Here is a 13217-nt window from a genome sequence, read left to right on the forward strand (position 1 = left end):
TTCTGAAATAAAATCCGAAATGAACCCACCTAGTACCTATAAATAATCATTTTAGATGACACTTAAATTAGCCCGCCTTATTTCCTGATTTTGATACGGCTGCACGATGCAAAATTCTTTATTTGTTTCATTTTGGCAGGCAAAGTAAATTTCCCAGCTGCTCCTGTGTTGGCAGCCAGTTAGGCCAATGATGATGGTGTAATAAAGTTGGCATGGTAGTGTCTAATGGTCTGGCAGAGGCACCACCAGCACCTGTAACCAACAACAATCATCAAGAGGCAGGTGGAGTGGGAGAGAGAGTAGGGGAAAGAGAGATGAAAAAAAGAGGATGACAGGTGGAAAATAAATGAGACAGAAAGGGCGAGCAAGGAGAAATGGGACAGGACGAAACAAGGCAAAAATGGAGCCATAAAATTCAAACCAGTTAAACGATATTTCTGCGTGTCTAATAACAGCTGGGGCACTACTTAAGCTGTCACCACACCTAATACGAGAGGCAACAACATTGACCTTCACACCTACAGTATTTCTCATTGAAACAGCTAAGCATATTATATCAAAGGAATTGGCTGTAATCCTCTATATCCTTTCCCACGTCTATTCAAAAAGCAGTGTAATGAGCTAGATAAAGAAGTCTAATATGAAGAAGCGTGTGTGAGAGTGGACGTTTCTCTGCCAGTGTATTCTCCAGATGGTGCAAACACCAGGGCTTCATCATAAAACAGTATCATTTGGATTTATACAAATGGCTAATATAACTCAACCTGCTGCTGTGAAGACTCGGCTGCTTTCTTCTCTCCCCAAACATCAAAGAGCGCTTTCCAAACTCATCAGCCTTGTTACTGGAATGGATCACATCATACTCTGTATGGTCAAAGTATGAAAGCTGTTGTCGATTAACTGTAAAACCTGTAGGACTGTGACCTGATCTGACATCCCTTCATAGGGGTTATATGCTGTCGTGCTTATGTGTGTGTTCATCTGCATGCCTGCTTTTCATGTTTATACTCCTGTGTGTGTGTTTGTGACAGCACTTGTTTGTGATGGGGTTGGTGCCAGCCCCCACCGCCTGCTTCTTGGCTCTGCACGCAATCACACACATCAAGCTCCGTCATCATCTATGCATGTTAAGCAGAGGCACAAATCTTTTTCCAAAACAAACACTCTGCACAACAACACACACACAAATATATACTGACAGAGCGGGCCAGCCTCTCTGCAGCCCCCTGGCCTCCTTACACTGGCCCTCATTTTCTGCATGGAGCTCACAGACAGCAGCACGCCTGTTAACTAGAGGAAGCTGTAAAATGAGTAATTATTGCAGTTTGTGGTTGGCAAGCTGTTGTCTGTTACAGCGCTAAGCTCTGTTGTGTGATGGTGCAGAAAGAAAAGGTGCTATGTAAGCTGCATTAGTGTATTTCCCTGTTTGTGTGTGTGGTCATACATTGTACATATGTGTGCATCTCTTTACGTGGCAGGGGGCTGCAGAGTTTCAGACAATCTTAGCCAGGTCCTGGAGAGAACAGAATCACTAATTAAGTTTTCTAATAGAGGCACTTAATCACAGCTTTGCTGTAGACACAGCCTGAAAGAGAGAGAGAGATTAAAGAGAGAAATATTTTTAGTCTAAAAGTCAGTTGGAGAGACTGTAAGAGGCCACAGAGCAGAGAGTGAAAGTAGAAAAGGCCAAAGGCCGACAGCAGCATGACTCAAAGCAAATTGTTCTCATTATCGAATCCACAGGATCTTCGCACAATTTGATGCTCAGAAATAGATTTGGCTTAGACATTACAGTACCATCATAATGTGTTTTTATGAAGCTTGCAAGGTTGATGGCTATCAGACACAGAAACTGAGCCAAACTGCAGTAGCTGTAAAAACAAAGTTCAAAGAAGCATGAAAGAGTTTGAGGCATTTGTCTCGTGACCTCTTACAGTAGTTGTCCCTGAAGCTGCACATTCCTCCTCACTATATTTTATGCAGCATTGAAAGCCTGCTTCCTATATCCAAGAAGTGTATTCTCATAAAAAATAACTTGAAATGTGTTCTTTTTTCTATTACTTCCCCTGCAGTAATAGAAATCCATCTCCAGGCGAATGCACAAGCTGCCCAAACAACCCCAGACAGATTTACTGAATTAGAAAGCAAGTGTCCCTACCAATCCCTTTTATCAGGGTAGATTACATTTGCTGCAGCTTTAAAAGTGAATTGCCAAAATAAAAAGAACTGATTAAGCTCCTGTCTCAGGTAGAGAATACTCCCGTCATGTTCAACACTGCAGTCAAATTCATTTTGATTATTTTCCCTCCTGAATAGATTTTGCCTCTAATTCAGCAGCGGCAGCTGCAGCTCAAACCATTTGTTCCTCTGATGTAAATAAACAGAAGCCTTGGCTGCAGTACACTTAATTTTAACCTTGGATATTGATTTTTCCAATGGTGTGTTCCCCCCACGCATTTCTGTCTCGTGTTTTCCTTTCTCTGCGTGTGCACACCCATAGTAAGTCTTTGTGAGGAAATTGTCGATAAAATGTTAAATCATCCTGACCTGCCCTGGCACATCCTTTCCAATCTCCTGAATTATCATTTTAGCATTTACAGCAAGATTGCCTTTTTTCCTTTTTTTTAATAAACATCAGTCCCCAGGTGTCCTTGTGTCAAGGTCTTAAGAGGAGGAGCCTCTGAACAGAGGTAATCCAGTAAGAAGAGACCCTTTTTATCTGCATCTTCCTTCCTGTATCTGAGGGAATGCTGAGTTCCTGGAATAACTTATGGAGACACACACATGCTTATATGTCACTGTTGGGACACAAACACACATACATACTGCCTGGGTACCACTTCAATTTGCAAGAAATGATTTGAGCGGTGTTATTTACACAACACTTCCCCCAGTTAAAAGGTGAATGTGCTCGTTCAATTTCTTTCTCTTTTTCTATTGGATTTATTTATTTCCTGTCAGCGCCGCTCCTGCGTTTATTACGGCAATCTGGTTTTTCCCTTCCTTCCCCCTCCCTTCTCCCTCCCTTATTCTTTGCTCCCACCACAGCTTTGAGAACACTATTACTCCAGATGCCCCCGCTGCTGCAGATGCAGATGCACTCAATTCAATTTCTCTGCTGCTGCAACATGAGGGAGGGTAAGGGAGGGCAGGGAACAGGTACAGCGACGTAGAGGGGAAGGAAGAAAAATGTAAGGGGATGAGAGGTGTTGGGTGGTGCACAGCAGGTCGACAGATCCAACACAGCCTCCACCTTTTTACCTTTCTTGAAGGGCATTATCATAGGAGCCCGGTGCAGCTCGGCACATCATGACATGGCTTGGATCTCTTTCTCTGCCTCAGGCTCCAGCAGAGATGAGTACATCTTAACAAGGTCTGATAGACGCACAGAGTCTTATATGCTCGAGCTACTGCCACTAAGGTTAGAGTGAGTTTAGAGACTGAGGCAGCTCTCTGATCTCCTCCAGCTGTGAAGTTAAAGCATATTTCCATCTTTGATTCTGTGTGTGTGTGTGTGTGTGTGTGTGTGTGTGTGTGCTTGTGTTAGAGTGAGAGCTAGAGAGGGAAAAGAATGAGTGTGTGTCTTTGTTAAAGCTGTGTAATTTCAAAACAATGATTACAGCAAGTTTTATCACACACCATCTGAGTTTTAATCAGATGTAAAGGTGCTCCAGGTGGCCTTTTTAAAACAAGATGTTCTGCTGTTGGGAATTAATTCCTGGCCAGCAAATGAAGTTCTGCCATAAATCACTTTATGTAAATCTATATCAGGGTCAAGATTTAATACGACCTCACAGAGAAATTGTCCCAGAAATTTCATAAAATGCCAGAGACATGTAAAATCTGTGTTTAAACTCTCCTGATGCCCAATCTGGTAGTGAACAAGGAGAATATTGGATAACTGAATATTTGGGGACAAAGAATAGAGTGAGGAGCTGTTATTTGCCAGCAGGGGAAAAGAAATACCGGAATGAAGTCTGTCTTTAGTGACCAGTATGACATGCAGCCGTATTATTTCACAGTAATTAACAGTGTGCCTGAAAAGTTGCTTACTGTCTCTGAGGATTAGGACTCAAAAACCTCCTGGAGACAGACTTCTTGTTTTCTTTGTACTTTTTTTTAATCAAAGTTTTGTCTATTGTTCCCATAATCTGATTGGAACATTAAAGCATGAATAAGCATGACGAGCAGTCTGAATTTGAGTGTTTATCTTCACTATGTTAACAGTGTTTCTGGCTACTGGAACTTGTAGCTTGTCAAACCACATTAATGTCTGATGATCATTCATTAATCACCTTGTTTCTGTGCCATCTTTTCCCCCAATTTCTGCTTTGTTACATGGAAATGACTTAAGGTGCTCTGTGCCTTTCCAGAGGGAAATTTGGATCTGGTCTTGGATCCATCTGCCCAAAAGTTAAACTTAAAAGTTTGAATTCGGGGCAATCTTTCCTGTCACGCCTTCAAACAAACTTTAGTATGGGTTCACTCCATTTTTAATGTTGTTTTAATCTCTCTGGTGACATGCTTTCTTCAGTGATTTTACTTCTTATCATATCACTATTGAATTGGAAAAAGTGTTCTGACATAGCAATGTGTTATATAAGTTTAAAAAACTACCACCCCCCTTGCTAATGTCAGTAATACTCAGTCACAAAGCCTTGGACTAGTTTATGAGAGCCTTTGTCTATTCCAGTTTATTGCATAACGGCTGCCTGTTTTATAAGTTAAATGTTGTGAGTGTTGCAGACAGTCCTGGAGGTCACAGAAGCTATGAATTTTAAAAAGAAACAATTTTTATGAAATTTCCTCTCATTTAATTTTCTTCAATGGGGATGAATACTAATCACAAGTCATAAATGTAATTTAATTTATTGCTTTTGAAGTATAGTTAGAATGTCTAGTCTGATATGACTCTGTGATTCTGACTATAAGGCCGTGTGCAACTTGTGCGCGCATGTACTAGTTAAGCTAATGAAATCTGACTTGATGTTTTTTTTGACTCTTAAACTCACACGCCACACACACACAGCGTCACTTTCGGCAAAGATGTGAAGACTGTGTCAGCTGCACGATACAGCTGCTGATGTAAACATATTGGAATGGTGGAAAGCTGGGACACATTGTTTACAAGTCATATTAGTCACTTTTTGACATATTCTCCCTCAAGAGCTTTCTGAGATTTATTTATTTTTCTTGCATGTTGATCGAGACTCATTCAAAACCTCGGAGGAAACCTTAAGTCAGTTTCAAAACGAAGTTTGAAGCAACTGCTTTCCCCCGAGTGTAAACAAATCACATCAGTGTTAAACATGTTCCAGTTAGTACGGGTTTGTCACGCAAGTTCTGTGGCACCAGTCAATGCATATTGCATCATAACCAATAGAGATGTCAAACAATAACGTTGCATGAGATGAAACAAGAAATGGATGCAGTCCTACTGAATCATCAGTTGGCTCAAAGTTCAAAGTCTTATACTACATATTGGAATTCATATTGAATATGTCTAGGCAGAGTATAACAGCACCAGTACACACACACACCGGCATCCTCTGTGTGTCTCGGCTCCTCTCCTTTGTTTGGTCTCTCAGAGACGTGCAGCAGTCCCCTTTCCTCTTTTGTTTTTCTCAGTTTGCACTTTGCAGGCTGGAGATGGGGAATAGATCAAAAGCGGAATGGATGAGCTGTTTTGCAAGATCCCCCAGTCTTAACGGATTTCAAGGCTGGGTGAGACTGTGTATGTGTTGGTTGGCTGGTTTTGTGTGTATCAGCGTTCGTGTGTGTATGTGAGTGTTTGAGTGTGTGTATGTGTGTAATATGCATGTACATGCAAATTTATGTGTATGTGCCTGAGTGCCTCTGTGCCTTTGTGCCTGCAAGTTTGCCTCTGTGCCTCTGTTTTTATCAGTCTGCAGAGTGCAGCTTTGAAATTTTTACCAAGACTCTGGATGTAATGTATCTACAGTGCAGCCATACATTGTAACATTAAAGGTATTGTTTTATTTGTTCTTGCCTTGTTAGAATCCTTTAGTTTGATTCATGTAATTTTTTTTCATTATCAAACAACTTCATTCTAACAACAAAAATAACATATTCTCTAAAGGTTTTTTAAAAAGAACTGAGCAAAATCTTAGCAAATATTCCAATACAGTGGTAATGGTTAGTAACAAGTTCTTCTTCTGACCCAAGCTTCTGACTGAGTATACAAACTAATCTTTATTAATGCAGCCTTCCAGAAATGAGTGTAGGATGTTTTAGCACAGTAAATTCATTCTGTGGGGTCTTTGCGATAGCTCATATCCATGAATAAAGCTGAAATTCTTACTTTGACAATGCAGAGGTAAACATGCACACCATATCTTTTGAACTGCTGTGAATTTTTTCATATTTCATATGAATAAAAAGTACTTAAATATCTTCAGATTACTTTTTGAAACAGTTTGAAGTACCAGAATAGTGTAGAATTGGATTATAAGCATTTTGAACCCCTAAAAGTCCATCTCTGTCCCCTGTATTTCCACTCAAATGAAGACATTTGAAGAGCCAAACGTCAGTGTGGGCAAAGGCTGAGCTGGGACTGTCGCTGCGAGGGCATCCGTTGTTTGTTGTCTGCTCTGCAGGGGATGCAGCTATTGGAGAACTTGCAGCGCTGCTTTGAAGAGCTGTTCTGACAGCTGAAAGACCTCCTCCTAAACCCAGAGCTTTTGTCTCATTACGGCGATGGAACAAGCCGTGCCTTCATTCACTGAAAAATGCCAAATAACGAGTGAGCTGACGAGCCTTAGAAATAATTGCTGGATCTAAAAGAACAGTTCGTACTTTAAATTAACAAGCACAGTTAAGACTGTTAAGAAACACCAGATTTATAATTGTAACCAGGTCAACCTGTGCCGTGATTTTCTTCACAGGCAGGAAATAATAGCAAGAGTTTTGCAAGAAAAATACTTGACTGTGGATTATTTTCTTCAAACAGCTCTGAGTTACAACTTTCTTCTCTTTACTGTATGGCAGTGCCAACCACCTACACCACCACCCTCATCTGTCTAGCCCCTGAAGTTTGCCTGAGGCGCCGCCCTTATTGCTCTCATCCCTGTCGGTGATGAGTCATACCACAGAGAGCGTCAGTATAAAGATGGCCCATTTTCCCCACTCACTGTTCCACAGAGAAAACATCCCTAACAGTGACACAGGAGCACACACTAATACAATGGCTTTGCCTGTAATTTGAACACTGCGATCTATGTGAGGCAGAGTGGATGCGCTCTAAATATAACTGTCCCTTGTCTTGGTTTAACTGGGCGCTAGCTGCTGATTCAACCGGTGGTAATGTGTGCTGATGGGTAGAAACTGCATCTACTTCAGCATGTTTTCATCAAGCTAGGAAAGCATAATGTTGCTATAAGAACAATAAGAGTCCATTTTCAGAGGCCCACGAGGAAATGATGGCTCTGCATTACACAGAGACACAAACAGGCAGACCCACACACACACACAATGCTTCCTTGACTGAGACTCATTTGCAGCGCCTTGACACCTGAATGCTTTAGCCTCGGTGTAAGTGGGCTGTATGACATAATGTTTGATAATGGTAGCTATTGCCTCTCTCATATATGATGGATGCGTCTGTCACAGTGCAGTTTGCCACACCTTATTGGACACGGCTTTTTTCTGACAGGAAAATCAGCCAATCCTGACGCTTCAGTGAGCAGCTCCCCTAATCTTTTCTTTGTGCTGTAATTCCAGGTTGCAGAGGAAACCCTGGGTAATCTGTTGCTGGGTGTGTAGTTCCACTTGTTGTCGCCTTCTCTCTCTCCCTCCTACTCTCTCTTTCTCTCTCTCTCTCTTTCTCTTTAATATACATTCACATTAACGCTCCCTCTCTCCCTTTCTGTATTTCAGCATGCTTGTCTGTGTTTGCCGATCTTTTCTGTCCCCCAGTTGCCATCTCTTTCTCTTGTTCCCACTACCTTATGGTGTGGCTCCCTAGCTGGCTGCTTCTTATACTTTCTCATTGATTTTCTTTCCATTCGCCAGCCTTGCGGCACCTATTCAGTAAGTGATTGACATTCCCCTGCATCTTTCTCCTTCTCTCTCAGTCTTTTCCTCTTGCTCCCCTCCTAGTCCCCTCTCTCTTATTATACCCTATTCTTCCTCCTGCCTCCCGGTTTCTCAAGAAAATAAATATCGCACAGTATTTGCGAACAATCTAAACTTTGAAATCTGTTTCCTGGATTCACTGGCTGCACGGCAACACAAGTTACCTCTTATAATTGCAGTGTAAAAACCAAATTAATGATTCCACAAATGAGAAACTCCAAGTTACAGCTATTTATATTGTTGCACACAAACACAGTCTGGTGTATGACGATGTGCAGCTTCCTCTCTCTCTGTGATAAAAGCTTACGAGTCTAATAGATTCTCATGTAGTGCTGCATGTGTAATGAGGTTTTATGCAATGGTTTAACGCTGTTGCATCTCCGTGATTAATGCCATGGTTGGCGTTCCCTTCACTTAAAAGTTAGCACAACCTACAGATTAATTACAAAATGTGCTCCAAGGAAAATGGTGTAAGATAATTGATGTTCTTTCCGTGCTGTCAGAATGATAGTAGCTACGTGGTGCGCTTTTTAATATTTCATTACTTTAATTAGTTGTATATTGGTTTCCTCTTTCCTCTAACTTTTCAACAGTCTGTTGTCATCTTTTTTATCCTGTTTGTTCTATATAATGAGCAGCCTCACATTTTACCGTAGAGATCAATAAAAAAAAGTGTAATTTATTGCATGAAGTCTCTGAAGGAATAATTACAACCTTTAAGGCTTTTAGTCGATTTGATAAATGTCAACGTGTTTTTGCTCTCAAACTTGCATCCCTGCTTACATTAGCTGATGTAAACATCTTCCTTCCTGCTCATCGAACTGACTCAGACAACACAGCTCTATTTTCTCCCCCCTCCCAGCGCAGAGAGAGTTGATGGCAGGGCCACCAAAGGGCCAGTTCCTCCCCCGCCAGCATATGCTTCTTCCTCTCCTTTCCCGTTCACAGATCCTTCTCCTTTATCCCCACCCTCTCTCTCCACCTCCTGTCCGTGGGCAGGAGTCACGGTGCCACCTCATCCCATTACCCTCACAGTCACCCTTATGCTCAGACCCTCGCTGACACCTGCTGAGCCCCGCTGAGCCTCAGCCACCTCCCACCACCTCCACAGGCTCTGACAACTGATTGTGTACGCTGATTGCTGAACACCATATTTCACAGGTCCCCTTTTTCGGTCGTGCTACAGCATGTTCACATTTTCTCCCCCTCTCTGTCTCTGGAGGCCGTCAGCTGCTGTGAGTGAGAAGTCTGTTGAGCAGGGAAGGGGGTTCGGGTAGCACTACAGTCTATTTGTGTGAGCAAGGTGCTGTTTCTCCCAACAAGTGCACCAGAGGAAATGGAAGGAAAGATCTTTTTGATCATATAGTCTCAAAGGAAATCTTTGATTCTGGGAGCTCTCTCTTCTGTTTTTTTTATATCCCACATCAGAATTCAGCGTCTGTGTTTGAAGATAGATTTAACAGTTTCCAAATTTAGGCACTGATCAACATGAATGGGTTGAAGTCTCTTGAGAGTTTTGGCATTGAAACCAACTATTATCAAGCATAAAGAGCTTTGTTTACTGTGGCACTTTTTTAGTCTGACTTCAATCACTGATCCTCTAACAGTTCATCCTCTTTGGTGTGACTCCAGCCAAGAAGAGAACTCCCTAAGGCTTTCCAGCATGTGATCAGATAACTCATTGTAGTGATGAGGATTGGATCACACCAGCAATGCATCAAGTCTAAATTAAAATCCATATTTTCTCATTTACTCCTATAGAATATTCCTAATGGATGGAGGTTGATAATTATGATAAGGGATCTTATTTCTCCACAGTCTGGCAGTGTTTACATAATGAGTTTGAATGTAAATGTAATTTTTAATTCATTTCCCAAAGAGCTGTTCAGAACTCCTCAGCCCCCCGCTCATGTATTCAATCTATACAGGAGATTCATAACATTAATGGATGTAACATAATCTAATAAAAATACATACTTTCTTGGAAGCGATTCATCTTAAAATGGTGCCAACATACGGAAAATGGCTTCATGTATTGGTGACACTGACCTTGAATTTTTTGTGTCAGTGGCGTAAATGTAATAAATGACAGCTTGTGAAGTTACCATGCTTTAAGAGGAAATTGTTTTCCTGATAGCTCTGCCCATGTTGTGACACCATGTGTTACATTACTCCAACCGTATAATCACTAGCAAAGATACTGCCGCTTAAAATGTGAATAATAAAGATCTAATATGGCACACCGGGGCCCAGGGAGAGTGTAAATTAGCAGTCAGTGGAGAAGTCAGAGCACTGTCCTTATGTCAAAACTAAGAAAAACAGCCTTCATTGTAGAGCATTTTTACTTTACCCTGCACCTGGAGAGATTTTAATAAGCTCCAGGGTTGCAGAGTTTTCCCCACCATTAGAGGAGGCATGAAAATCCTTCAAGGTCGGTGCATACAAATCATCAAGGTTCTTTCCTGTCAGTGCCATTATGGTAAACCGGAGGAAAGAAAGAGAAAGTAGCAAGAAGCAAAGTAGATTCACTAAAAGTTCATGTTTGCAGACACTGCCGTTGTGGAGTGGGAGATTGTCAAACTTGGGTCGAGCAAATAAATGAACGAAAGAGGAGATGGCAGAGACAGATTGTATGAGAGTAGCAGGAAAGAGAGCGTGTGAGGTGGAGGTGTGAATCCCCACTCAAGCTGTAATGAAAATGAGACTGTGGCTCTGCGCCACAGGATTTGCCGGTAATTGGTTTAATGAATGCATTCTGTTGCCTCTGATTGAACACATGCCCTGTGTTTGCTCCTTGAGGAGGAAGACACGTGTTTTTTTTTGTTTCCTCCTGCAGTCTTGCTGGGTTTTTCTCTCATCTCACAACATGGTGACCTGTCCACTGCATTTTTCCAGTCCTGTGTTTTGTAAGGTCATATTGGTTTCTTTTAGGGAAGAGGGAGACAATTCAGGACTGTTCAGATTGTTTTTGCTGGCCTTTTTCAGCTGATGGACTTAGTGACTTATCTATGTGTGTGTGTGTGTGTGTGTGTGTGTGTGTGTGTGTGTGTGTGTGTGTGTGTGTGTGTGTGTGTGTGTGTGCTCTTTCCAGATTGGCCTGTGGCACTCTGAAGATGGACTGTCCATGGAGAGAAAGCTTCCATCAATCAATGTGACAGACACCCTCTTCAACACCACTCTTACCATCACGACAATATTAGTAAGTCCTACTGTATGCACACCGGCACGCACACATCCACAGCTTGATTTTATTAGCTCAACTCCCAGGCTGAGTTACATGTGGCTGACATTCTGTGGTTGACAGACAATTACCATATCAAAAGCCCATTTTGTATTTTCAGATCCAAACTCGGTCCTCTTGGGATCAGAGGAAGTGCTGCTGCGCAATTGTTTTGCCCTGAGTACTTCAGATGAGGGTACATCACAGTGCATCAGCAGGAGCTAATAATTCACCATGTCAGCCTTTCTCAGCCTCTGTTGTAAATAAAGATCCTGTGAGTGCTACTTCTCACTGCCTCCCATGCTACCTGTTACAAAATGAAGCTGCTTTGTTGCAGGTTCCTCACTGGCTACGTCATTTATCAACCATGATTTAATCCTGAAGAGCAAAAGGAAAATACAAGATTGTTCTTTTTCCTTAATCTCAGCTTCATTTAAAGTTGACATCTACAGTTTTTTAACAAGTGTGTTTAGTGTCTGAATCATGAATAAATTAATCATGAATGAACAGTTAATGAATTGAATGAACACGAGTTCATAATTTAAAACAAAAAAAACAATGCTGTCACTTAAAAATTCCGCTCCAGCTTCCCCTGTCTTTGTTATCAAGCTGCCTAACAAAGTATGACAAATCAACAAAATTCATTGTCTTTATAGGAAGACTGATTGAACAACAATGAACATGAAACATTTCATTTATGTATTAATGAAGAGGACAAGTTAAAACAAACTTCTAAAAATTTTTTAAAGGCATTTGCAGCAAAATTGTTTATAGAAGCGTGAATGGCCCGCTGCCTTCTTAATCTGTCTTCAAGAGCTCTGTCCCTTTTGACTTCTTTGTTTTGTACTCTTAACACATTGAATTCTGAAAACAGTGTTGTCAAAACAGTTAACACTTTCAGGCTGTCTTTCCTTCAAGAAAAGTTGAGCCAAGTCGTTTATAACAACATGAATGGAAGTACTTGTGAAAAGAAAAAAAAAAACTTTTAATCAATCAATTCATCTTAATTAGTATAACACCAATTTATGATAAATGTTATCTCAAAATTGAACACTTTGTTATATTGTTATACAAAGACCCAACATTAATACTTCACGAGAAAAGCACTTAGCATGTAGCAAGTAGCAGCGGTAAAGGAGAACTGCCCTTTTTTTTGTGTCTTGGTCCATGATGTCCTGTAACCTCTTGAGACCTTTGCCTCCCTCCACCTCCTTCCATCACAGCCGTGATCCACCACCTATTGATAGAAAAGGGCAAAAAATAAAGCCCTGAGTGATCCTACCAGACTCATGAACTAACTTGACCTTGCCTTTCAACAGGCAGAACCCTCCAATAGAATCATACTCATATTGAACAGCCATCGGCTGCGATCATGTTGGGATTGTAAAGTTGAATAGAGGGATACAAACACAAAGAAATGGATAGAGACAGATAGTGCAACAACAATAAAAACTACTGCTCATACAGACCTAAGGCTACAATTCTAAAAAATAATAACAAGTTTGTGTATTATTTGCACAAACACCAATGTTGATAACAGACTGGTGATGATATTTATAACAGTTAAAGCTGCTGTGAGGAACTTCTGGTTTGTATCGATTCTGGCGGCCCCTTGTGGACAAAGTGATACCTGTTATCTCTTGTCCTGTAAATGAAAAATGAGTGTCTTCAGACAATAACCTCATCCTATAGTCTTTTAACATTTAGATTTATCAAACAATGTGATTACTTGCCATAAAACAGCCAAAAAAGGATGTTTCTAGAGCAATTATCTGATCTGACATCTACCCCCTCAGGGTAGATGTCATTAAAAATGACAACAGAGAAGGTATCAGTGTTTTTGTGGATGGTCTTGTTTGCTTTTGAGGGTCATAAGGAGGCATCAGTATCAGTTTCAGTCTGT

At 41.1% G+C, this 13217-nt stretch overlaps 1 protein-coding gene across 1 annotated transcript in view; it reads left to right on the forward strand.

The window, feature by feature from the left end:
- grik4 (glutamate receptor, ionotropic, kainate 4) overlaps positions 1 to 13217 on the forward strand; it is a 269756-nt gene that overhangs the window by 225037 nt on the left and 31502 nt on the right. Inside the window, 1 exon segment of the mRNA XM_034701916.1 lies at positions 11186 to 11293. Within this exon segment, the coding sequence (XP_034557807.1) occupies positions 11186 to 11293 (108 nt within the window).

Source organism: Notolabrus celidotus, chromosome 14 (genome assembly GCF_009762535.1).
Source record: "Notolabrus celidotus isolate fNotCel1 chromosome 14, fNotCel1.pri, whole genome shotgun sequence".
NCBI classification, from domain to species: Eukaryota; Metazoa; Chordata; class Actinopteri; order Labriformes; family Labridae; genus Notolabrus; species Notolabrus celidotus.